This window comes from Diceros bicornis, unplaced genomic scaffold, assembly GCF_020826845.1.
Source record: "Diceros bicornis minor isolate mBicDic1 unplaced genomic scaffold, mDicBic1.mat.cur scaffold_161_ctg1, whole genome shotgun sequence".
Taxonomy (NCBI): domain Eukaryota; kingdom Metazoa; phylum Chordata; class Mammalia; order Perissodactyla; family Rhinocerotidae; genus Diceros; species Diceros bicornis.
In genome coordinates this window covers 790,017-816,376 of record NW_026691067.1, presented here as the reverse complement: position 1 = coordinate 816,376, position 26,360 = coordinate 790,017, and the positions used below count along the sequence as shown (strand labels likewise).

The following is a 26,360-nucleotide window of genomic DNA, read 5'->3' as shown; positions in this document are numbered from 1 at the left end:
TAAACATTCTTCCCAGTCTGAGGTTCTCCTCTGAATTAGCAAAAATCTGTGGATTCCTATTTCTATCTAACTATGTTGGTATACATTCTATTCTATTCTATTCAGAGCCTTTAATTAGATTTGGGATTGCTTGTCTCCATTCTTGTGCGCTCTAGCTAATCTCTACCTTAGTTCTCGCTGCAATTCTAATATATTTTGCATTCAGAATTTTCTTAAAATTTCCCTGTGCTGTTCAAATTCAATAACCAACAAATGGTCTAAACCAAGTTTATATCAAGTCAAACCGCCTATGACAATCTATCCAGGTCCTTCATAACCCAGCCTCACTCCACTTATTCCCAGAATTTTTCATGATACCTTACTGAATCCTCAGGCGACTACCTACCAGACGTCATCCAACCACATTCCTGTCCATCACGAACCTCGTGTGGCCACTGTAGTTGAACACTGAATGCATCTCTAATTATGAATTATTTTTATGGGAAACATACTGCATACGTTTTAGTATCCCTTAAGTATCTTACATTTACCTGAGGCAGTACCGAACAGTTCATATATATTTACTGATTCTTCTTTGATCAGTTGCTGGCTCAACGTAAAAGCAGTCTGTCTTCATAAACACACCCAGGACAAAATAAATAAAAGTTTAAAACCTAAGCATGGTTGAAAATAAGGAAACTGAACAGTGCTTTTACTTGTATCACAAGTAGCACTTTAAACACTATTAGTAAGAAAATACTATAGCAAGTCTCAATAGAAAAGGAACAGAATGTACGACACTTTTTTCTGATTCAATTCACTTTAAGAATTAACCTTAGAAATGCTATTTTAAGTACCATTATTGTTTGAGAGTACTAGCACACTTCACAAAGAAAGCAGAAAATCCCAAATATCAAGTTTCACTTTTACTCTACCTTTCCCAGATACACTCCACGAGTAAAGCTACATCAGCAACACCAAGGCAAACTGTTCTGGCAGGGAAGATGTCACAATTCATAGACTTGATATTTTAAAACACTTAAAGAGTTTTATAGGACTTAAGATGTATCTTTTGACATTTTATCAGAAGAGGTTAACCAGTGCAGCGTCCTATGAAGTATTACATGCGGTGAAAGTTAAACTCTCCCAAGTGTTTTCAACCATCGAGTCTGCTCCTGGCTGCATGTGCTCCGCCTCCTGCAGGCGTCTGGTTCTCAGTCATCTGCTCGGCAACCATGAGCCTGACACACACTGCAGTAACGGTTATATTAAAAAATCTATCTTCAGGGGCCAGCCCGGTGGCGCAAGCGGTTAAGTGCGCACGTTCCGCTGCGGCGGCCCGGGGTTCGCCGGTTCGGATCCCGGGTGCACACCGACTCACCGCTTGGCAAGCCATGCTGTGGCGGCGTCCCATATAAAGTGGAGGAAGATGGGTATGGATGTTAGCCCAGGGCCAGTCTTCCTCAGCAAAAAAGAGGAGGATTGGCATTGGATGTTAGCTCAGGGCTGGTCCTCCTCACAAAAAAAAAAAAAAAAAAAAATCTATCTTGACACACATTACATTTTTTAAAAATCTCCTTGAAGAGATGAAACATTCTATCCTTTGCCTGATTCATCCAAAGGTGAATACAGAAAGTTTGAAAATACTCCCCTGAAGAAATAAGTTTAGGCTCTTAGAAGACTTTAGCAAACACTGGTTCCAACACTATGAACAAATGAGCTTTTACATGGATTTAAAACTATGCTAGGTGCGATGAGAGAAAAAGAAAAACCTAACAATGCTACTGACGAAAATAACAAATATAAAGATGACACAAATTATAGATTACCTTTTAGAAGATAAGAAAAGCAATGAAGGCTACAAAGGGGAAGAACATTCCAAACAATGGGAGGAAGGCATAGAGGTCAATGGGATACCGAAGGGACCCACCTGGGTAGCAAGGAACAAGCGTCCTTGAAGAACTGTGGGGATTCAGACACAGAGCTAGGGCTCTGCCAAATTATAAAAGGCCTTCCTTGAAAAAGCAAACGAGCGTAATTCCAGCAGCACTACAGAGCAACCAAAGATTTCTGAGGGCCAGTAGTGTTTAAGAAAGATAAGCCAATAGATTCAGGGGGAAGGTGGAATCAAATAAAGCAGCTGCGAGATCACAACAGTAATTCAGGAGAAGAAAATACAAAACAGGCTCACTGGGAACAGCCACATATGAAAAATAATTTGAAAGAAAAAAATATTCCACAACAGTGGTGTAGATAAAGGGAGTAATGTAGAGTGAGAAGCCAAAGCATATAATGGGCTCCCAAGTCTGGGCAACTGGGGAAACAGGAGGCCCAGGGACACAAAGGAGAGACTGGCAAGGAGAACTGGGGACGGGCATAGGACAAAGACGTCAGTCTGGAGTACTGAGTTTGAGGTAGAACAAAGGGGTGTATGTGTGTGCGCGTGTGTGTACTCCTCCAGATGAACAGAAAATTGTGCTTGCTGCACTGGGAAGATAACTCTTCTGTAATTTTAAAATCATATGCAGGTTTTATATATTAAAAGTTAACAAAGAATTATTCTAAAAATATTATGTCTAAGCAAATTACAATGGTGAAGAGCAAGATGAGGAAAAGTAAGGGAGATAGCTCAGTTCTATTCAAAGTGGAGTTACTAACACATTGAATGATTTATGGAATCAGAATTAGAGAAAAAAAGATCTCCTAGCTTAGAGCCGACTGTATGCTCTAAGGATCCTTCTGTGAACTTAAGACACTTCAATAACGTCTATAATATACTTTCTCAACACTACAGATAAGACTTAATGTAATGGGAAGAACCCACCTAAATTCAACCTGAGGAAACAACTTCTCAAATATGGAATGGAATACCATATGCAAACAGAGAAGGGAAAAAAATGCCAGGAGTCAAAATAGAGAGAAATAACTGGCAATTGGCACTGGAGGCTGCAGTCTCAGACACAACACTGGGATGTACAAGCCTCGAAACAAACACACAAAAAACTGCAGTAAACTGGATCTCAGCCTCAACATTACCCCTCAGAGAAAACACTGAAAATCCCTCATAAAGTCAAAGTTAACTTTGGTCTTTCACAAATCTCGGAAATTAACTCAGATCAATTTTACTATGAAGTTATTTTCAATATAGACCTAAATATGCACCTAGATCTGGGATTTGTTTTATAAATTTAACAATCTTGTGAACACAGTGGACGCCAAATAATACCAAAGGCCCCTTCAGGCTCAGGAAAAAAACCAACAACAGTAACATCATACAAACAAAAACTCCAGGATCTGTCAATTTTGTAACTCTTCCCTTGGGCAAGTCTCTCTAACTAATTAGAAAGTTAAGTAGAATTAACCATTTCCAAAGGGCTGGGGAGGAAGGCCCTCGAAAACATGCAGAAAAATTGAGGAGCACAAGCAAACAAGTGACAATCCAAAGAGGGAACCAGTGGCATTCACTGGGCCGCAGCACCACTGCCAGCCGCAGACCCCAAGCATTAATAGGCAGCGTCCACACTGGACCTGTCAGAGCCAGACTGTTCGTGACGGGTGCAGGAGCACAGCTTGCAATTCTGAACTCCACCCTCAACAAAAGAGCCCAAACACAAACAGCCAGGACAAATTGTGTGTCAAGATAAACAAAACTGTGTGTGAAGATAAACAAAAGCAACTCATCTAGGAAGATGTTCCAAATTCCCCACAGTTTTCCTGAAATAAAAGACTTTCTAGAATCGCAGTTGCTATCTAAATCCATTAAAGACAGGAAAATAAATACGCCTATACTTCACAATGAGAAATCTAAGTAGAATCTAAACTATTTCTTGAGAGTGAAAGCAACAATGAGCGGGAAAGGAGGATTCAGGAATAGCCTTCCCAAGCAGGCTTCTATGAAACACTTGAATTACTAGAATGTGTTTGCCTTAGTCTTGCCTAAACATTGAAGAAAATGACAACATAAACCCTGCCATCAAGATTAGTAATTATATACAATAATTACACAAATGAGTAGGTAAGTTGGTTGATTTTTATTCTAAAGTCATATTATATTTTACATTATTTTTGCTCAATAGAAAATGCTATTACCATTGAAGAAATGAACTATAAATAAGTTATTCAGATAGCAGAAATTAGCCCTTTAAGTTTATAATAATTATTGATAAAAATTTCCACGAATTCATTCTATCTCAACTTACCCAAGATCAAGTATATAACAGTCTGCTTTTTAAACTCTGCAGGGCCACAACTATAACATAATTAAAACAACCTGTTATAATACAGTGACGCTGTGTGGGCCTCTGGGGTGTAGAGGTCTGTTTGCTCCTATATAGCAAACTATCCCTAGAAACTCCTACTTCCTACCTCCCACTTTCCTAATCCCGGAAGAATTGGAAGTTGTCAGGGGAAACCAGAAAGCTGAGAAACAAGCTTGTTAAATCAGTAACCTTAACAATACACATAATTTAAAGTCAAGAGGCTCTGCTCTGAGGTCTGCAATACAGGGACTCTCCAATCTCAAAGCACTGGTGCAATAATAGCTGCCATTTCCTTGTGAATCAGAGGTCATCTTAAACTTATTTGCAAGCTCAGAGCTGTGTTTTGGGCGAATGTCACGTATTTTGGAAAAATGACCTGATTGCAGCATTCTGTGTCAGATCCCGTAACATGGGAACAGGAGAACACACTATTCTAAACAGAAAGAAGAGAAGAATTATCTATTCGTAAATTGTAACCTTTTTGCTAAGTGGAAGTAAGATGTTGCTTTAGGAAAGAGAAATCATTAAAATGCACCAACAAAATATGATCATTTATATCTTTAAAAAAGGACCCCATCTTCCTTGTTTGTAAGCTCATTAACAGAGAACTATTATGGGCAAAGGGCTTATACCAGAATTTGTAAAGAATACCAACAAACCATGAGGAGGGGTTGGGGGAACAGACAAGTGAATAGAAAAAGAGAATAGGTACTTCATAAATGAGGAAAACCAAGCGGTTAATAAATATACCACATGGCATTCAATTTCATTAGAATCAGAGAAACACAACTGTAAACCACAAGGTGCCAATAGGCATCCACTAGATTGACAAAAACTAAGGTAGTGACAATTTCAAGGGTTTGCAAGAATGCACAGCAACAAGATCTCTCACAAACAGTCACTGAAATTATAAAATAGTGTAATCACTTTGGAAAACCACCCGACATTATCCAGAAAAGATGAAGATACATCTTTCATTAGCAAAATTCTATTCCTCGATATATACCCTTGAGCAGCAGTTCTCAAACTCTGATCTCAGAACCCCCTTACACTCTTAAAAAACTGAGGACCTCAAAGAGCTTTTGTTTATGTTGGTTATGTCAATCAGTATTTACCTATTAAAAATTAAGGTTAATTTTAATTGAAAATTAAGAAATTAAGAAATCTGAAAATCTTTTGAAAATACTAATTTAAAGATAACAGTAATAGATTACACAACATACACAGATATTTAGTCAACATAACGTTTTTTTATGAAAAACTATTTTACAAAGTAAAACAAAAATAAATGAGAAGTGTCATTGTTTTACATTTTTGAAAATTTTTTTAATATCTGGCTTGATATCTATCTTAAGAGATGGATTCTCTTATCTGCTTCTGAGTCAGTCCCTTGAGATATCACATTACATTTAGCCTCTGGAAAACTCCACTGTACACTCAAGAAAGAAAGAGAGCAACAAAAGGAAATAAGATCATAACATCTTAGTATTATTATGGAAATAGTTTTGACCTTGTGGATCTCCCTAGGGACCTCCAGGGCTCCCTGCACTTGGCATCAAAGCCCAGCTCTTTAACATAGTAGCTCTGTCAGACATGTCACAGCTCAGACATGTCACAGCTCTGACAGAGCTACTACGCTGAAGAGCTGGGCTTTGACGCCAAGTCTTTTTTAGCCCAGCAGATTTCTGTTGTTGTTATTTTGTTTCCTCACTATTACTAGAAAATAAAACATTTAGGCAACAAGGAAAAAGATGCTAACTAAACTTTCTCCTAGTTGACCCAATTAGACACAAATGAATGCTTACTGATCTGGAAGAATGGCTTCTTCATCCAAAGAAAACTTTCCTTGAATCCCATGACATAGTTCAGGTGGTACACCCACTGGCTGTGGAAAAACGCATTCCTGATTATATATCCAAAAGAATGGAAATCAGGGACTCAAACATATTCTTGGACACCGATGTTTACAGTAGCATTATTCTTAATAGCCAGAAAGTGGAAACAACCCAAGTTCTCATCAACAGATGAATGGATAAACAACATGGCGTATGTACACAAAATGGAGTATTATTCAGCCATAAAAGGAATGAAATTCTGACACATGGATGTACCCTGAATACATTATGCTAAGTGAAATAAGCCAGACACAAGAGGACAAATACTGCATGATTCTACTTATATGAGGTACCAAGAAGAGGCAAATTCATAGGGACAGCAAATAGAAGAGAGATTACTAGAGGCTGGGAGGAGCGGAGAATGGAGAAGTATTGTTTAATATTGTTTAATGGGTATACAGTTTCTATCTGGGAAGATGAAAAAGTTCTGGAAATGGATAGCGGTGATGGTTGCACAACATCGTGAATGGACTTAATGCCACAGAATTTTACCTACTTAAAAACAGTTAAAATGGTAAATTTTTTTTCTACTTTACCAAACATTTTTAAATGCATTCTCAATTAATTAACCAAATAATGAACTAACTGAAAACACTTCATGATGGCAAAAAAGACCATACCTCTGTGGAACCTGTCTGATACAGCTCTAAAACGAAGTCGTGCAGTGGGTGATGTTTCCCCACAAATAAGACATCGCCTCCAAGACTATTTCTTCTAGCTGGGGGAAAGGAAGAAAAGAATAAAGATCTAACAATTATACCTACAAAAGCAACTTTTATGAGAGTAAAATAGGAAGCACCTAAATTTTAAAAACTTAATTATAAAGTTCACAAAAAATAATAGACCTAAACGTGTGATGCATCTCTGTAGAAGAAACAAAGCTTTGACAATAAAGTTTCGAAGATCAATGACTATCAGAAAAAAATTATCCCTAAAAGATACCTGAATATAGTCTTGCAAGATAAGGGACAAAGTTTTCTTATTTATACGGAACTTAATTTCTTACTATAAGAAACATATAGACATTCTCTGAGGAAATACAAATAAATTGCATCATCTAATAACAAAGATTATTCTATGGATGGTTCATAATTATTTCTATAGGTTTATTATACTAGTATTAAATAAATTTTCCAACAAAGCCCAGCTTTACAATTTCCCAATACTTTAACTGTCACTATTAACGACAAAATGCCACCTTTTGTGTAAAATAACATTTCAAGTTAGCAATATGAGGGCAAATGCTTTTGTTTCAACCTAACCTTTCAAGCAAAGTTATTGTTATTTGGTGGGGATGAAGGGAAGAAGGGAGATGGAGGAAATTAATAATACCCTCCCAACATGCAAAAATACTTTTGTGTATGCATATTATACAAGAATCAAAGTCTTGGGCCTGCCGGGTGCTGTAGTGGTTAAATTAGCACACTCCACTTTGGTGGCCCAGGGTTTCACAGTTTCGGATCCTGGGCGCAGACCTATGCACCACTTATCAAGCCATGCTGTGGCAGGTGTCCCACGTGTAAAGTAGAGGAAGATGGGCACGGATGTTAGCCCAGGGCCAATCGTGCTCAGCAAAAAGAGGAGGACTGGCAACAGATGTTAGCTCAGGGTTAATCTTCCTCACCAAAAAAAAAAAATCAGAAGATATTCTTGAAGTATTGCTTTTTAATAAATTTAACAAACATTTGTAAGTTAAAAAATTGTATTTAATTACTATGCAACTTATGGATAATAAATTTTAAGAAGCAAAGTTAACTTTTGTCATAAAGAAGTCAAATCAATGATTTATGCCCCCTCTATGGGAAATCTGACAAATGAAAAAAAAAGGTCTAATTTTACTAGGAAATGTAAAGTCTCTATTACACAGACTCAATGTCGACCAAGTGGAAGTATGATCCTTACTCTCTTCTGGAGTGAGGTCTGGGTATACCTCTTCTAGGGCAGCTCGCAGCCTTCGCTCATCCATGAACGGCAACGGAGCAACACCAGGGGAGACAAATGCACACCAAGCGGCCCAGCTATTAGGATCACCTAAATTGCAACTACCGTTGGTCCATACAAACATTTCTAGTAGAATTTCCCTGCTGATATAAAAACATTTTGGAACTGAACTCTATTTAGCCAAATTTCAGATAGAAATACTTCCCCGTGGTGGTAGAAGAAAAAATTCTATTTGTTTTCCATCTTTAAAAGGGTTCATATGGAAAACCACGTTTGCTGAATCTTTACTCTGTGACGACAAAATTTTTAAATTAAATGAACAAGTGGCCACCTGGACACCGGTCTATGTTCTCACCTTACTTATTTACTAGGATGCCTTCGGGCAAGCCAGTAATCTCCTAAGGGCTTGAGCATATCCCTTTATCTTTCTAGGACTTGGTTTCTTCTTTTGTAAAAAGAGATCATTCAACCAAAATACTCAGAAGGTCTGTTCAACTGGAATATGTGGAACGTCTCTTTCAGCTCTAAAATTGCATAGTATTCTGTTTACATTTTAAAACCTAATAATTAGGGCCGGCCCCGTGGCTTAGTGGTTAAGTGCACACGCTCTGCTGCTGGAGGCCCGGGTTCGGATCCTGGGCAGGTACCGACGCACCGCTTCTCTGGCCATGCTGAGGCCGCATCCCACATACAGCAACTAAAAGGCTGTGCAACTATGACATACAACTATCTACTGGGACTTTGGGGAAAAATAAATAAATAAATAAAATTATTTTTAAAAAAAAAACCTAATAATTAATTTATATACAAAAAATTTTTAGACTTGTTTAAATAACTTTGTCCCCGGGAGGGCATGTAGAATAGTGGCTGTTCATTTTTAGGCTGAAAACTGTCCTCTGGAGTGTGCTGGAATTAAGGTCATTATTTGGACCTACACGCATAATTTTCAAAGAATCGCACTGGAATACAATTATCTATTACTACAAAAACATGCAACGTTATTGAAGCATATATATATTCTGCTGTAAATTATTATATATATTATAAATAGTATTTTGGCTAAATAAAAATTTTAAGATAAATAACGAGAAATGCTGACTAGAGCTAAATAATTTTGAAACCACTGCCACTCAAAACTGCTGTATTTGTGACTGTTCCCCTTAAAATGATGAGAAATGAAAGGTTTCCAAAGTTGTCTTTAAATTATTTAGCTACCATATTTTCAAAATTAGGAAACATGTTCAATTTGACTACCTAGTAGGGGAATATATAGATTTTTTAAAGTTAAAAAGAAACTAGGTTCTAGTGTGAATTCTGAAGGTCCAAAAAGTGCTTTGAAGGATTATTAACATCCATTATCTGAGTAAGGCTACTTATCAATTACCGGTAAACACTTATGTAGAAAAAACCTAGGCAGTGGTCAAGTTTTATTTAGTCATACACTTAACAAAATCTGTATCATGCAAAACGACATTATCTAGCTTTTGTTTTCTACCTACTAGATTTAGGATTTAAACAAATCATCAGAAAGACTTTCCTTCAATATCAACTCCAGAATCTAACTCCAAACAGTAAGCAACCTGCAGTGCTAATGACAGCAATAAGGTTATTAAGCTAAAATCAGTCTTCCTGGCCAGGGGAGGAAGGAGTGTCTTACACCCAGATGTGATGACGGTCGTGCCTGAGAGCGAGCTGACAGTAACAATGGCAACAGCAGCTACTCTTTCCTACTTTTTTCCCACTGATTTACCATGTTACACGCATTAGCTCATTCAATCCTCTCAACAACACAGAGGCAGCCCAAGCAGTGGTAATACTTAGGTAAACACAGTGGCCATGCTCTCCAGGTTCAGATCTCAGTGCTGCCACTGTGTGACTTTGATCAAATTACTTAAATTCTCTGTTTATGTAGAAAAATACAGCATTTGAAATGACTATGCTATATTCCTTTAATACATACTAAGCAAATATTATGAAAACACAACATTGCAAAAACATATGTTCAATAAATGTTGAAAAAGTACCCAGATATATTTTATCTTCTATCATTTTAAGATGTATTCAACTTGGGCCGGCCCCGTGGCTTAGCGGTTAAGTGCGCGTGCTCCGCTACTGGCGGCCTGGGGTTCGGATCCCGGGCGCGCACTGACGCACTGCTTCTCCGGCCATGCTGAGGACGCGTCCCACATACAGCCACTAGAAGGATGTGCAACTATGACATACAACTATCTACTGGGGCTTTGGGGGAAAAATAAATAAATTAAAAAAAATAAATTAAAAAAAAAATAAGATGTACTCAACTTAGACAAGAACTTACTTATTATCATGACTTCCGATAAGTTTTAAATACATATGCAGAAATGACTATCTCCTAATAGTACTAAATTTTACCTCAAGAAAGATGTGTTCTTGCTACAGTCTAATAAATAAAAATATTTATATAACATATAAAAATATAGAAATATTAAAGGTCTGAGTTTAAACCCATCCTAAAATTCATCTGGAATCTCAAGAGACCCCAAATAGCCAAAACAATCTTAAAAAATAAAAATAAAGTTGGAGGACTCCCACCTCCTGATTTCAAAACTTACTACAAAGATACAGTAATTAAAACAGTTCGGTACTGACTGGCACCAGAACAGACACATTGACCACGTGAATAGAGAGCCCAAAAATCAACCCTCACATACATGGTCAAATGACTTTCAACAAGGGTGCCAAGACCATTCAATGGGGTAAGGGCAGTCTTTTCAACAAATGGTGCCGGGAAAATGGACATCCACACACAAAAGAATGAAATTAGACCCTTACTTTATACCATATACAAAAATGAACTCAAGATGGATCAAAGACCTAAATGTAAGCTAAAACTAGAAAACTCAGAAGAAAACAGGGAGGAAGCTACATGACATTGGATTTGGCAACGATTTCTTGGATATGACATCAAAAGCACAGGCAACCACCACCAAACAGCACAACAAAAATTAGACTTCATCAAAATTAAAAACTTTTGTGCATCAAAGGACACTATCAACAAAGTGAAAAGACAACCCACACAATGGGAGAAAATACATGCAAATCATATATCTGATAAGAGATTAGTGTCCAGAATATATAAAGTATTCCTACAATACAACAAAAACCCAATTCAAAAATGGGCAAGGGACTTGAATAGATATTTCTCCAAAGAAGAGACAGAAATAGCCAATAAGCACATGAAAAAAAGGTTCAACATCACTAATCATTAGGAAAACGGAAAGCAAAAACACAGTGGTCACCACTGCACACCCATTAGGATGGCTACTATCAAAAAACAGAAAATAACAAATCTTGGCAAGGATGTGGAGAAACTGTAACTGTTGTGCATTGCCTTCCTTTTCCTCTGGATGATTTATATTACATTGATATACTCAGCAAGTCATCTGCATGCTTATATATTTACTTATTTATTTAAAAAATCCAGGCAAGGATTTATTTAACAATCACTTACATAAATATATTTACTTATTTATGTATTTATATTATTACTTTACTGCCTCCCATTCTCCTATGTCTCTTCTCCTTCCAGTTTAATCAAAACATCCTCCACAAAACACGTTCAAAAACAACCTAAGGCCCCAATCCACTTACATATAACAAAATATGACCACAACACTTACACAACCCCAATCAATAGGTTGCAATTCTCATTATCATTCCACTAAAGTAATATGAAATTTCTGTTACTACATAACCAAAACTCAACCCTAAAATCTCATAAAATAATGATTTTCAATTTATAAATTATTATTTATCCCCCTTTGTGCCACAATTCTCTTTGAGTCATTTTACTGGTCATCTGCATCACAGGGAATAATAAAGGAAAAAGAGTGAAAACATGATTTTACCAAACTGCTTATTATCCTAGAAAAATATATGGTGGAAGAAAAGGTTAAAATAATTTGCTGAAAGGGGCTTAGGTGTGAAATAATCGTTGGCTCACTGTGTGAGAGACTTCTCCACTGTGTTTTACATTCAGTCATCATCACACATTTGGTGAGTGATAAACAGTAGCTTAAATTTAGTACTAATTTTATATTGTCATTCTTACAAAATCTGTGAACAGAAAGAATGAGAAAATAGATATGTAAATAATAAATAAACTTTAAGTAATGATCAACGCCAAGTATTTAAACGAAATTTCTAATACTTTTTTCAAAAGTTTCCATAGAGTATAAGTGAATCTCCACATGGACACTTCATGTTTCTACAACTCTCAGCAACCTCAAAGGTGTCAATGAGCTACTGATGGAAGGAGCATGTCCCACATCCCATTAATTAATCACAAAGGAGACAAAAGATATAATCATTAATCTATTTCAACTCAATTTACTGTTTATCAAAATGCTACTATTAAAATCACTGTTAATCATTGCTAATCCCAGGTTAGATGAAAAAATATCAAAATTTCACATATAATCTTTAAAATACTTATCTTTTACAGAAATTCTTTCATCCCATAAATCATGTCTGCTTACAGTTTACCAAAAGGAGAAAATTATTTTAACCAAAAGGAATAATGTCTAAATTTTACCTTGCCAGGCATATTTCTTACCATTTAAATCAATAGCAAAATCTTCAGGGTAGAAGTCAATTATACTACACTCCTGTATCAGGGAGAAAAGCAAAGATTCAAAACAAAAGTCACATATTTCTGTTATAAAGAATTTGATACAACTTTCATTCGAGTTATCAGGCCTGATAAGAAAATGAAGTTTCACTCCTTTTAAAAAATGTTATTAAGATATCAGGTCACTAATCCCGGGCCTAGTAAAAACAAAATCAACAATTTTATTTTAAAAGATGAAAATAAAAAGGTCTTATTATAAAAGAATTTTAGAACTGACGACTGTGGGCCCAAGACAGTGAAGAGTTTATTAACTCTAATAATTCCTACTTCTCAGCTGGGTGTCACTCTTTCTAGCTAGGACACAAAACACACGCAGCGGTGACTGCAGGTAAACCAGCCTTCATGCTCTGGTACCCACCACACATGGCTGGAACCAAGAAAAATAATGACTTACAGGTATGCTGAGAACAAAATGACTGTTATAAGAATTTCTCCCAAACACACATCAATTTTATTTACTGGGTAGGGTACTGATGGCCAAGGAAAGCAGGGAAAAAAAAAGTAGTAAAAAATATACAGAAGAATCCAAATACTTTTACTTTGTTTCTGGACTTCACTATTGTAACTATAAGATGCAAAAGCAATTGTGACTAGTGCTAGCAAAATGTACGACAAAAATCCAGTTATCAACACACTCAAAAACTAAGACACTCACAGGATCACTCATGAGCTTCCGCCACGATGGAGGTAGGAAGTTACCACTTGCAGCTGGAAAAACTCCCATAAGTTGTTGCAGTGGTGTAAACTGCAAGAAAGAAAAAAAGTTTAAGATAAGACACAATTTTTATCTAAGCCAAAATTCTACAAATGTTATGGCTCTAAATACTCAAGCTTACCGGTTTAGTACCCTTCTCAAAATCAGAAGGCATGTCTGCAATACCTTCAAAGTCTGAAGCAAATGGTGCATAATGAAATGGATAATACCACTTCCAGGAAGCACAGCCCTAAAATCAGTAAAAACAAACAGAAAACAACAACAAAAACAAATCTATGTTAATGATGGACACGGTAAAGACAAAAAAATTAAACTATCAACCTATAATATTCTATTGATAAAACATATGACTTTTGGTATACATGCCATATATTATTTTTTTTCCATGAGTCCTAAAAGATGTTTGGATTAAATCTAAACTTTTACTTCGTATCGACGGCTCCTTGATTTACAAAATACTGCAAAGCATCTTTAATAATCAGTAGTTAATACCAAACTTTATACTAACAAACACAATTTGGTGAAGATTTTTATCCTTAAAATGTGTTTGGTGACATTTCCTTCCAACTCGAGAGCTGCTATCATCCCATAAAATGAAGAACAACTGCAGCTGACACTCACTGAGTGTACAGGTGGGTAAGGGACATCACTAGAAGAGTGACTGAGAGTAAAAGAGCCAAAAGTTTCATTTTACAATTCCCTATTATATTTTCATGTGACAACATTCTCTTTACTTTAAAAATATTTAAGTAAACCAATCAAAAAGAAAAAACAGTAAGTTATACTCAAAGAAAAGAGAAGCCTTCCTGAAATGAGTTTTGACTCTGCGCCTAGTGAATTAAAATCCTTAGGGTCAGAGCCGGCCCAGTGGCACAGCAGTCAAGTTCACACGTTCCACTTCAGCGGCCCAGGGTTCGCCGGTTTGAATCCTGGGCTCGGACCTACTCATCGCTCATCAAGCCATGCTGAGGCGGTGTCCCACATACAAGAACCAGAAGGATTTACAACTAGGATATACAACTAGGTACTGGGAGCTTTGGGGAGAAAAATGTTGAGGGTCGGAGTAAAACACGAAATGAGAATATTTTACAATTGATACTTAGTGTATTAAATTACTTTCTACTTTCCAACAAACTTCACCTATTCCCAAGTCACATCAAATTTGCTTCACTCCCCAAGCACGAAACCAGGTATTATCAGTGCTACAATCCCCTATATTTCCGCCTAATCTCTCACCAATCTGACATCTCATTTATCAAAAGCTTTAAGTCAGATACAGATTACTCCAATGAGAATGCACTTCATGTAACATCACTACACTATATGGAGGAAATGGGAGCATTCAAATTCCTTTCAAATTCTTACCAGTTATTTTCCAGGCTTTTGTCCTTTGTTCAGCCATTTAGCGACTGTGTATTAGTTACTCTGTTATTTTTTATTCCAATTAAACAAAACAATAAACTTGAATAATTTTAAAGACCAAGTACTCTCAACCACAGTATTTAACGCTGAAATTCTTTAGCATAACAAAAATTAGCTTCGTTTATATATTAACACCTAAGGAGCTTCAAAGGCTTTACAAACAAATCTTATTTAAAGTAATGAATTTCTTTATAGGAAGCTTGAAAATATGATTCTGGGTTCAATTTCAGAATATAGCTCAACAACACACACTATTATAGAAATAACTATTTTCTTAAAATGATTAACTAGACATTTAGAGGAGAATATTCATTTTGTACCTGGTAATAATATCGAAGAACCCAGCAGAGCCCTTCAACGTAAGACTGTACAATTTTACGACGGAATTTGTCATCAGCTGCATCAACGTCAAATTTGTTCTTGTAGTACCGCTGCTTCCACCCAGCTTCCCAAAGCCTAAAAATCAGGCAAAGCCAGTTCATGTTGAATTAATACACTTTCAGTAACTAGCTACCAATTTATCATCCAAATCAATTTATACTTAATAGCCAGGTAAAATGTAAACGAGTTAAACAGTAATATTAACATAGCTTCATTTAATTATTTCTAAAAAGTCCACTTTCACAGGATTTATTATCAACTTAAAGATAGTTAAACGTTAAAAACTCAAACACTGATTCTACAAAGATCATTACAAAACTACAGTAAAAAAAAAAAGAGAATAACCATTTATTAAAGTAGATACACAACACTTGTTTGCTCAGATTTTCATACTGTTTTACATGTTTTTTTGATTGTAGAACAATTCTAAAACTACATTTTAAGATGCAAATACTGAAGATATTTTATATAGTTCAAGTTTCTCAGTTTGTTAAAGTATATCTAAATTACACAAAGAAAGTCAACTAAATTACTTTTTTAAAAAAGAATAATCTAGAAGCCAGGCAGAAATTATGTATATACCTACTCTCCCTATCCTTGGGCCTTCTCCATCATTCAGCAAAGCATTGTTGGCATAAGTGAAGGACATGGACACACACACACACGTTCTGGTAAAACCTAGAAGGAGGTCATCAATTCACTAAATTTTCATTAATCACTGAAAATACAATGTGAAAAACCACATTTTCACTCAAAGTATATTTTTTTATTTTTTTAAGTACTCATTTCTCAATCTCTGAAAGATTTAAAGATGCCAAAGAATACTAAAAAAAAATCAAGAATGATCAAGAACATCAGGATGATTCTCCATTAAGGGCTCTTTTCTACCATGTGCCAGATCTTACTAATTAATTGCAGTCATGTTTCAGAATACACCATATCAATTTTTTTATTTACTTTTTTTTTTGAGGACGATCAGCCCTGAGCTAACATCCAATGCCAATCCTCCCCCTTTTTGCTGTGGAAGATTGGCCCTAGGCTAACATCCATGCCCATCTTCCTTTACTTTATAGGGGATGCCGCCACAGCATGGGTTGACAAGCGGTTGAACCTGCGAACCCCAGGCCGCTGAAGCGGAGTGCGCACACTTAACTGCTGTGCCACCGTGCCGGCCCTTACACCATACCAATTTTAACTTTGCCCCCATGCAAAAGATTTACAGAACATCAATTAGGAGAAATATCTTCTATCCATAATGTTGAATATCACTATTTTACAGAAACTACTAATGAAATAAATGCTAAGAACTCCAAGCATTTCTTGATAGAAGCAATTCTACTTTGATTATCTTCAGCACCAAAATTAAACAATAAAGTACTAAAAAAAATCAAGTTAACTATTAAGCTGATATTGATCATGATGGCTACATGGTAAAACAAAAAATATACTCCAAGAGTTGCAGAAGCAGAGGATAAAAACTCAGATCAGGTAGATGCTCAATCACAAGTCACCACAGATCTCTGAATCTGTCATCAAAAGATGTTGGGAAAATACAGAACCAGACATCACACTTCTGAAGTTTCTAATCATAAATACAAACACATCATCCACGTCCTATAAAAGAAGCATGAGCTGTGAACCACTAATGTTTAACTTTCAAATAAATCATTTTGCAAAATTCTAAATGAGTTACAATTATTGAGGTTGTTGGCCCTTTGCACTTGAGCCCAGGGTTCAAATCCAGATTTAATCACACAAGAAGCTGTTAAATCTTATTATATAATGATCTCAAACTTCTGTATAAATTAAAGAATCCAATTTTCCTATATAAATTTTCCTATATAAATTTTAAGTATATAGCTAATGAGAATCTTCTCTGTCATGAAATATAGTTGGTGCATATGCAAGTTCGTGGTTTTTAAAAATACATTTATCTCTTAACCGAAAGCCTTTTGCATATTTCATTTTAAAGAAGAAACTTTTCAATTGAGATGATTAAAACAAACTATATCAAGTAACCAAATGTAACTGAACTTTCTGGGTTAAGCAGCTTGAAAATTTAATCTCATAACAGTAACATTCAGATCACATAGAGCTAAACACTTCATGTCTAGCCGATCTAGTGCCTGGTCTCAGAGGGAAAAGTGGCTTGGAGGACGAAAACCAGCATGCATACTAATCTAGATACTTAGGTTTAACAGCTATAGCTTACACATCTCACTGGAATTTACTGACTACCCTAACCCTCCACATTAATTACTGGAGGATAAAAAGATCACAGGCAAGCATCTGAAGGCACTGCTGCTCTAAGCTAAATAGCATTAATTAGACGGCATCTATTTCAGCAATTTGCTAACAAAGTGCTGCCAAAATATGGCTTCACCTGACGTTATCCTCTGGTTCAGGTTCACTGTCACTGTCTTCTGCTTTTCGCTTAATTTCTCCTATCGGAGACGAGGAGCCATCAGAAGTGAAACTCGTATTAGGAGATACTGAAGGACTCTGTAGACAATTATGACATTACAGAGGAAGGATTTAATTATTCATTTCACATAAGAAGTTACATCCAACTACTGTTACCACCATGCTCCACAGTAATACATTTTTTTTAAGCTATTAAATAGATATGGTAAATATATTTAGAAAGTATAAAGACTGATCTTGGCCTACTCTACCTCTCCAAAATAGAATAATATAGTACCAAGCCTCCTACGCTTAAACTCAAAAGAATCTGAACATTAAGGTAAAAACTGCTTCAGAACAAATAAGAAAAACTTAATTTCATAGATTTTTTTTTTAATTATAGGACTTGAACATTTTTTTCCTTTGGTGGTTCCCTGGTGTTATGAATTTGTGATCACTTTCCACCAATTAACTAACAAAGCTGCAAGGGGAAAAATATATATATATGTATATAAATTAATACATAAAATACTCAATGCTGGTGAGAATAAAGTTAGATGTAAGTGGTTCAACCTAGTACAACCATTCCAGAAAGCAACAGTTTAATGAGACTCCGCCAGATATCTGTTAAACTATTTTATACATGTTGTTTTAAAATTCATTGTACAAATAAAATCTATTAGTCATCTTAGAAAAATGCAGCTTTTATTATTATTTCAAAGACTTGGATACCACTTTAAATTTACCATTATCTTCCCTTTGTACCTAACTCAATGAACATAGTAGCACCCTAAAGTATTTTAATATTTAACTAAAAAATTAGGGGCAGCTTGGTGGCATAGTGGTTAAGTTCACACACTCCACTTCAGCGGCCCGGGGTTCACAGGTTCAGATCCCGGGCGCACAGCTACACATCACTCAGCAAGTCATGCTGTGGTGGCATCCTACATACAAAATAGAGGAGGATGGCATGGATGTTAGCTTAGGGCCAAACTTACTTCCTCAGCAAAAAGAGAAAGATTGACAACAGACGTTAGCTCAGAGCCAATCTTTCTCACACACACACACACACAAAAATTAAAATGTTCTGCAACTTTAATGTTAAATGACCAAAAACCTAAGTGGCAGAAAATGTTTTCATGGTAAAGTTTTTCTTCTGTTATTCACAGTGTATTAGATATTTCAAGTAAATTATTTTTAAATCGAGAACTCAGGAGCCTATTTTAATGATACTGTAACTAAAACCTCAGCATGAAGGTAGTTCACACCAAAGGCCAAGAAAAGTTACAACAAAGCAAAACCATATTTCACATAGAGCTCACAACACTTTCCTTTAATAAATGTATAATATCAATTTTATTCATGATACTGTATGGCTAATACTATCAAAAAAAAAAAGAAAAGAAAAAAGAAAACAGGGGCCAGCCCTGTGGCCTAGTGGTTAAAGGTCAGCGCGCTCAGGGCTGGCCCCGTGGCTTAGCGGTTAAGTGCGTGCGCTCTGCTACTAGCGGCCCGGGTTCGGATCCCAGGCGCGCACTGACGCACCGCTTGTCCGACCGTGCTGAGGCTGCGTTCCACATATAGCCACTAGAAGGATGTGCAACTATGACATACAACTATCTACCGGGGCTTTGGGGGGGAAAAAAAAAGGAGGAGGATTGGCAATAGATGTTAGCTCAGAGCTGGTCTTCCTCAGCAAAAAGAGGAGGATTAGCATGGATGTTAGCTCAGGGCTGATCTCCCTCACAAAAAAGTTTGGCGCACTCCGCTTTGGCAGCCCAGGTTCGGTTCCTGGACGCAGAACCACACCACTTGTCTGACAGTAGCCATGCTGAGGTGGCGGCTCACATAGAACTAGAAGGACTTATAACAAGAATATACAACTACGTACTAGGGCTTTGAGGAGGGGGAAAAAAAGAGGAAGACTGGCAACAGATGTTAGCTCAGGGCAAATCTTTCCCAGCAACAAAAAAAAGAGCTCTAAAAAAATTTTGGATAATGAGAGCTACCTTAAAATATGTATTCAGATATATTCCACGTCTGAGTTGGAGAGTGAGAGTTTAGGCAGTGAGGAGTACCTGTATTTGACAAACTGAGGAATACTATCCTGCAAAATGCCCATAACTGACCCCTGGGAGGAAAGGGGAAATACGGCAGCAAAACCACCGTCTTCTCTTGCTCTAGCTATGAGATATTTGGATGTCCTGTCATGCTTCTAGCACCATCACCACCCACTACCTTTGGGGAAGCAGGAAGCACTGTGGCCCGACTGCATTAGAGAAACACTGCAGCCACTTAGCTATCCACACTTACATGTATGTTCTTTTCTTTCACATCATTTAGATATTTTCATATTAATAAGGATTTAACAGAGTTAAAGATATCTCAAGGCAAAAGAAATTGAGAAAAACTATAAAACAAAACAACTCCAGGCTAAGTGATAAAATTCACACACAACTGTAAGAGGCATCTGAAAGTCACCACTCTTCAATGCTACATAAAAATAAGTTACTTACAGAATTATTCTGCATCCTCATTTCATAGGCTGCTTGTCTCGGATTATTGGCTACTTGAGAACCTGGTGAATTTCTTGAACCCGAGGCATGAGGGGTTAATATTCCACCAGGAGTGAAAGCTGGTTGATCTCTCTAACATAAATGGAAAGGAATGTAGAAATTAAAATTAAATCACAACACAGTTAGATGACAGGAAGAAATGAAGGCAATGGAAAAGAGTCCCTGCTGTAAGCTCTTTAAAGACGAAATGGATTTCCGTTAACATTACAGGGTTGTCTACAGTTTGATTTGATGGTAACTTACCCTGTAAACAATAGTCTGTAATATTTAATAACTCTGCTATAAAAGTACATATAATACACTTTTCTGATACATAGAAGCTATTCAAATCTCATTAGGTTATTGCCTTATGTTCACTTACAATTTCAAAACGCATTCAAGACACAATTTTAGGCAAATAAAGATAACTATTAAGGTAAAAAAATAAGCCAAGAGTTTGATTTATACTTAGGAAATACAACTTCTATTTATCCTTCACCTTGATGGAATTTAACTCTTTGTTTCCAATTCGTCAGAGCTATGATTATAGCTACAGTAGGTGACAGTCACGGCTGACTGATAAAAGATATTTTTTAAACAGACACTGACTGAAAGAAAATAATAATATATGAGGTAGACATCAGACACGCCCTTCCCTATCTAAGTGGTTCTGAACCCACCTGCAACAATAAACAACTCTACTTTTCTCCCTTATAGGTTCCTGAAATTGCTCGATTCTAATAAAATATAATAATAAAAGGTAGTCCCCAAACTCCATTTGTTTAAAATCCAGTAAGGAAGACAAGAAAAACAAAAACTTAGGAAGTTAAGTGACTATAAAGTGTTATGCAATTAACTAAGAAAACAAATATCACAAGCGAGAAGCACTCGAGTTAAAAGGAAGGACTGCTCAACCTGGATTACAAGCGGAAGCAATAGGGAGGCCTCGTGGAAAACGTAAGATGGGAGGGAGCCGTGAAGTCAGAAACCCATTGAGAGGGACCAAACAAAGGCAATGCTCTGAGTCAGGAGGGACCTGGTATATTTAGAAGACAACTGGGGAAAGCAGGGTGAGAACTTGACCAGATCATAGTATGCTCTGCACGCCAGACTAAGACAGAACTGGATTCTGCGGGAACTAAGGAGTCACTGGTAATTTCTGAGCAGAGAAACAACAAAGTTTCGAGTGTTGTGTTCTAGGAAGAGTAACCTGACAAGGATATAGACAGAGTGTAGTAACTTTCAAGAAGATACAAAGACCTAACTATTTTTATTACAAAAACAATACCCAATTACCGTAAAAAATTCAAATAGCTAAGTGCTACCCGGCCCCTCTGGCCCATCAAGTGTATCCCCTCAGACTCTAGAGCTTAGAAAGGACTTCTTTAAAACTGACACCAGCATTCTTTCTCCAGGTAAGAGGCAGCTGGGTAGACATTATGTCCCTAACAAACTACTGGATAAGGAATAAAAAGCTATCTTCCTCCCAAATTGTAAATGTATGTTATTGCCAATCTGATGAAATTAATTAAAACTCACCTTCATTCTCTTTCTCTTTTCTTTCTGTCGTCTTCTAAAACTGTCCTAAAAGTATAAAATCCACATATTCTGTCAAATAATTACACAAAAATGTAAGAGTTAAACATTACCAGGAATGATTTGGGAGACAAAGTTTTAAAGGAAGACCCCAGAAACGTAACTAATTAAACTAGGCAATGGACTATATGTTCAAAGTGTTGCTTATCAGAACTTTAGATAGACAGAGAGCATTCTAAATTGAGTTTAGATACACTTTAATTATTCCTCTTAATTTTTTTCAGATAGTTTTTGATATCATTTCAGGAAAGAATGCAAGAGTCATAACAAAGACCCTCTGTTTTACCCTGGAGCAAGTAGCCCACCAATACGGACAAGATACAAATAAGCAACTCCCCACTTACTCTGGGCCACTCAAAGGCCTCCTTTAGCCCAGAAAGCATTCCTCCCACGCCCAAGTTTCTGTGAGCATCAAGGCACTGAGACGACAGCTACGGTGGCCAGGGCTGCTGCTGTGGACTGAAACAGCGGCCAGCAGGTCCTGTACTGACTGTCATTCTACCAGCAGCTGCACTTCCATCACTTCCAAGTCAGTACTGCCACCTGCAATATAACACCCTATTGAGATCTGAACTTTGTGCTTTCTGCCAGGAGAGGGGCTGAATGCTGGACACATGGTGACTGACCACCTTAAAACCTCCTCAGACAGCAACACCACCAATTCCTTTAATCAAGCTTTTGCCCCATCTTTAAACTCATCTAGGTCACCAATGACCCACAGACTGTGAAATCCATTACTCAGTTTTCAGTCCGTATCTGACCGTGACTCTTCCTTCTTGATCCGTGCTCTTCACTTGGCTTCCAGGACGCTACACTCACCTGGTTCTCCTCTTTCACTCTTGCTGAATGCCTTCACTCCTCAACTTCCCAACACCTTAACATTGGCGTTCCTCTTCACCCAGTACTTGGACCTCTCACTCTCATGGGAGTGATCATCTAGTCTCACGGCTTTAAACACCATCTACGTGCTGATGACTCCCCAGTCAGGACCTCTCCCCACTCAACATCTCCACTTGGGTGTACAAACTTCACATGCCCCAAATGGCATCCCCACCCCTAGCTCTGTGCCTCCCAGTCTTCTTTATCACAGCAGCTCAGACCATTTTTCAATTGCTCAGACAAAATGCTTTGGAGTCATTCTTAATAGCTTTCCTTCTCTCACCCCTAGCATTTAATTCACCAGCCAAATCCACTAGTTTTACCTTCAAAACATGTTCAGAATCCAATTACCTCTTATCAATCTCCACTGCCACCATGTTGGCTCCCTTGGATTATCGCAAAAGAGCCTAATTGGGCTCACTGTTTCTATCTTTGCCTCCATACAGTTAGCCTCAACAGGGCAGCTAGAGTGATCCTTTTATAATATGTGTCAGATCTTGTCACTTTTATACTCAAAACCCTCCACTGATGCAGAGTGAAAGCTCAAGTTCTTATAACGACCTATAGGGTCCTACCAGATCTGGCCCTCCACCATCTTTCTGACCTCCTCTCCTACCCCTACTACTTTCCCTTTGCTTCCTCTCTGCCTGTCACACTGGCTCCTTGCTGTTCCCTGAACATCCTGGGTAAGCTCCTGCCCTAGAGCCTTTGCACTGGCTGTTCCTTCTGTCTGAAATGCTCTTCCTGCAAACACCTGCATGATTACTCCCTCATATCCTTCAAAGTCATCTGTCAGTGAGGCCTTCTCTAGTCATCTTTTCTAGAACTGCAATGTCCTCATGTCCACCTTCCCAGATATTTCCTCATCTGCTTTTTTCTTCACAGCACTTATCACTCTCTAACACATTACACACTTTACTTAGTTTTTGTGTTTATTGTCCATCTCCCACGGAAGAATATCAGCTCCATGAGGTCAAGAATTTTTGTCTGCTTTTTTTCTTTAGTTTTTTGTTGTAGCAGTAACACTCAGAATACTATTTGGCACACGGTAAACACTTAATAAATATATGCTGAATAAATGAAGAAGATTTGCAAGACAAAAGGCAAACATCAAAGCTCATAAAATAAAAAGCATCATATTTCTGACCTAACTGCTCAATTTTAATAATAAATATTGATGTATTCCTCTTTTACCATGTATTCTGCTGGTCAGTTAAATACCTATTTCTAAGGGTGGTAGTTACACATAAGCAAAATAGGTATACCTGGTTGGACTTTACTGATCTTTAATTTTTGTGTGCTATGAACTTCTTTGGAAGTCTGTCAAAAGCCGGAGACACACTTCCTGGGAAAATACACACACCTAGATACTATCATATTGAATTTCTGAGGGTTCATAAATTTCACCGATGTCCAACTATGCTGACAAACATCATATGATGTCAGGGATACCAAAAACGATCCAAAGCTTTAAAATGCCCTCTCTGCCAGGCCAGCTGGAAACTTTATTACTCAAATCTGAAGCACTCTGGTATCTATCAAATCCCATACATCCCACTCTAATGGCAAATATCACCAATACTTAATAGTACAGAGTAACCTAAAACCACATAAAAGGACTGTTCTAACGTGAGGCTTTTACACCAAGTACTACACCGTCTGTGTAGCTTTTTCTTAAGCATAAATGGCAGCAGGTCAGGTGGAGCCACCATAATTGTTGAAGGCTTAGTTAAAAATGGCTGTCCTGATAGACATTTGATATCCTAGACAAAGTCAGTTATGCTATTTAAATTTTACATGTGAAAAATTCTTGCCATCACAGAACATTACCAAGTACCAAAGGCTTTAAAAAGAACACTTACAGTCTACTCACACTGGTATATAAAATGGTACCCAAGGTTCTAAAAAAGAGATCACTAGCTATAGCATACAAAGCTGAAGAAAATATAAAATCTTGTCAGATGCAATGACATGTTTTAATCTGTTAGGAGATAATGAAGCAATGTAGCAATATGATTATGTTGCTATTTGCTCAAAATAGCCATATGACTTTTTATAAAATCAGTTTCTAAAAGGATTTCCTTCACTCTCTTTCTAAAAAGCTACTATCTGCTCATTTTACCCACTGCTTGCCTCCCTTGCCACTCTTGCACAATCACCCTGCAACCTACTCTGCCTCCAGGCTACTGCCCCTCCACCCCACTAACTCTTCAGGACCTCTGAACCCCTGGCCATGGACTAGGGGCCTATCTCACTCTGACGCCTCCGGCAGCACCAGTGGCTTCTCATCTCTTCAGGGATTTCCTCCCACCTCTCTAGAACTGACTCCCCTTACTCCTTAACATCTACGCTTCTTAAGGTTTCTGTTGGAGGCACTTGAACTCCATACAAAGCTCCAGGGATTTCAACTTCACACTCATGACGTGAAGTATTCTGCTAATGTTCTCAAATCTCCTTCCAAAAGACTTCTGCCCTGAGCTTTACACATATCCATCTAACTGCTTCACGGACTTTTCTCCTCTCAGGTGTCCTTTGACCCCTCCAACTCTGTATCTCCAAAATGAACCTCAATTTCTACCTTGTCCTCACCCCAACCTGCTCTACCCCCACTGCTTGCTGTCTCATGAACGGCCCAACCACACTCCCAACTGTCCAAGCCAGACTGGACTTCTCAGCTAAGCACTCACTCCATCATATGTCATCAATTTTCAAGTGCTTTATTATTTTATTTCTTTCTTTTATGTTTAATTGCTTACTCAGAGCTGCAACCCTCTGCCTAGACTGATGCTATCTAACCCAGAGGCCCCTACACTCCACTACCAGAGTACAGAGTTTCTAGGTCTTCACCTGACTTCCAGAGCATCAACATTTCCTATAAAACATGGCATCCACTAGTTCATCCCCAGCATTCTCCCAGTCTTGGAACCCTCATTTCACATCCCGTTGATCAGACACGTGTTTGGATTTTTATCTTAATCAGGATTATGAAGAGAGAAAAAAATTACAGTGCAATTCACACAGTGTGCAATACACAGTTCCACACAGCAAGCATCACAGCCTTTATAAAATAATCAAAGCACTGGCCACTCATGATTACACTGGCGTTTGATACACTATAATAATATAACAATGCATTCAAAGAGGTTAAAAGTACAATCACAGGATCATCACAGCATATTAGAGACAGGAGCAATTTAGCTACTGCAATAGAAACACTTTACCTCATCATCCTTTCTCTTTTTAAAAATGCTATCCTCAACTTCACCAACTGCTAACATGATCATCTGTACTCTTTGCAGATTGACATAACCACTTTCTGTAAGGTAACCCTGTAAGTGATAAAATACATGTAAAATAATCTTCTTATAAAAGCAAATACTTCTGTTTTGAAATTATTCAAGAATGAATTCACCCCAGTTTTGTGAACCACATTTTTGTATATGTTAACCAAATGGTCAATTGCACCTTCCGTGCCACCAGGAAACAAACATTATGTATTAGGACCAGTACGCACTGTAAGCAAGAAGGCTACAACAGTAGTTTAAAAACCCACACAAACACACATACCGAATCTCTAACGACGGCAGGTGAGGAAGGAAGTCATTTCCCACAAAGCACATGAAGCACATGAAGACCCAGTCATCAGTGCTCCTCTCGACATCAAAT

General features: G+C 37.4%; 1 protein-coding gene across 1 annotated transcript in view; it reads right to left on the bottom strand.

Annotated features, from left to right (window-relative positions):
- Positions 1-26,156, bottom strand: part of LOC131402581 (5'-3' exoribonuclease 2-like) — a 28,532-nt gene extending 2,376 nt beyond the window's left edge. Inside the window, exons 1-13 of the mRNA XM_058537252.1 lie at positions 26,107-26,156; positions 25,916-26,023; positions 21,759-21,803; positions 20,181-20,312; positions 17,645-17,763; positions 15,201-15,336; positions 13,580-13,687; positions 13,399-13,488; positions 12,649-12,720; positions 8,036-8,120; positions 6,754-6,851; positions 6,044-6,123; positions 4,615-4,671 (exon numbers count right to left, since the gene is read on the bottom strand). Coding sequence (XP_058393235.1) covers positions 4,615-4,671; positions 6,044-6,123; positions 6,754-6,851; positions 8,036-8,120; positions 12,649-12,720; positions 13,399-13,488; positions 13,580-13,687; positions 15,201-15,336; positions 17,645-17,763; positions 20,181-20,312; positions 21,759-21,803; positions 25,916-25,978 — 1,085 coding nt within the window. The 5' untranslated portion in view covers positions 25,979-26,023; positions 26,107-26,156. The remainder of the gene's footprint in view (positions 1-4,614; positions 4,672-6,043; positions 6,124-6,753; positions 6,852-8,035; positions 8,121-12,648; positions 12,721-13,398; positions 13,489-13,579; positions 13,688-15,200; positions 15,337-17,644; positions 17,764-20,180; positions 20,313-21,758; positions 21,804-25,915; positions 26,024-26,106) is intronic.
- Between the last annotated feature and the right edge of the window lie 204 nt (positions 26,157-26,360).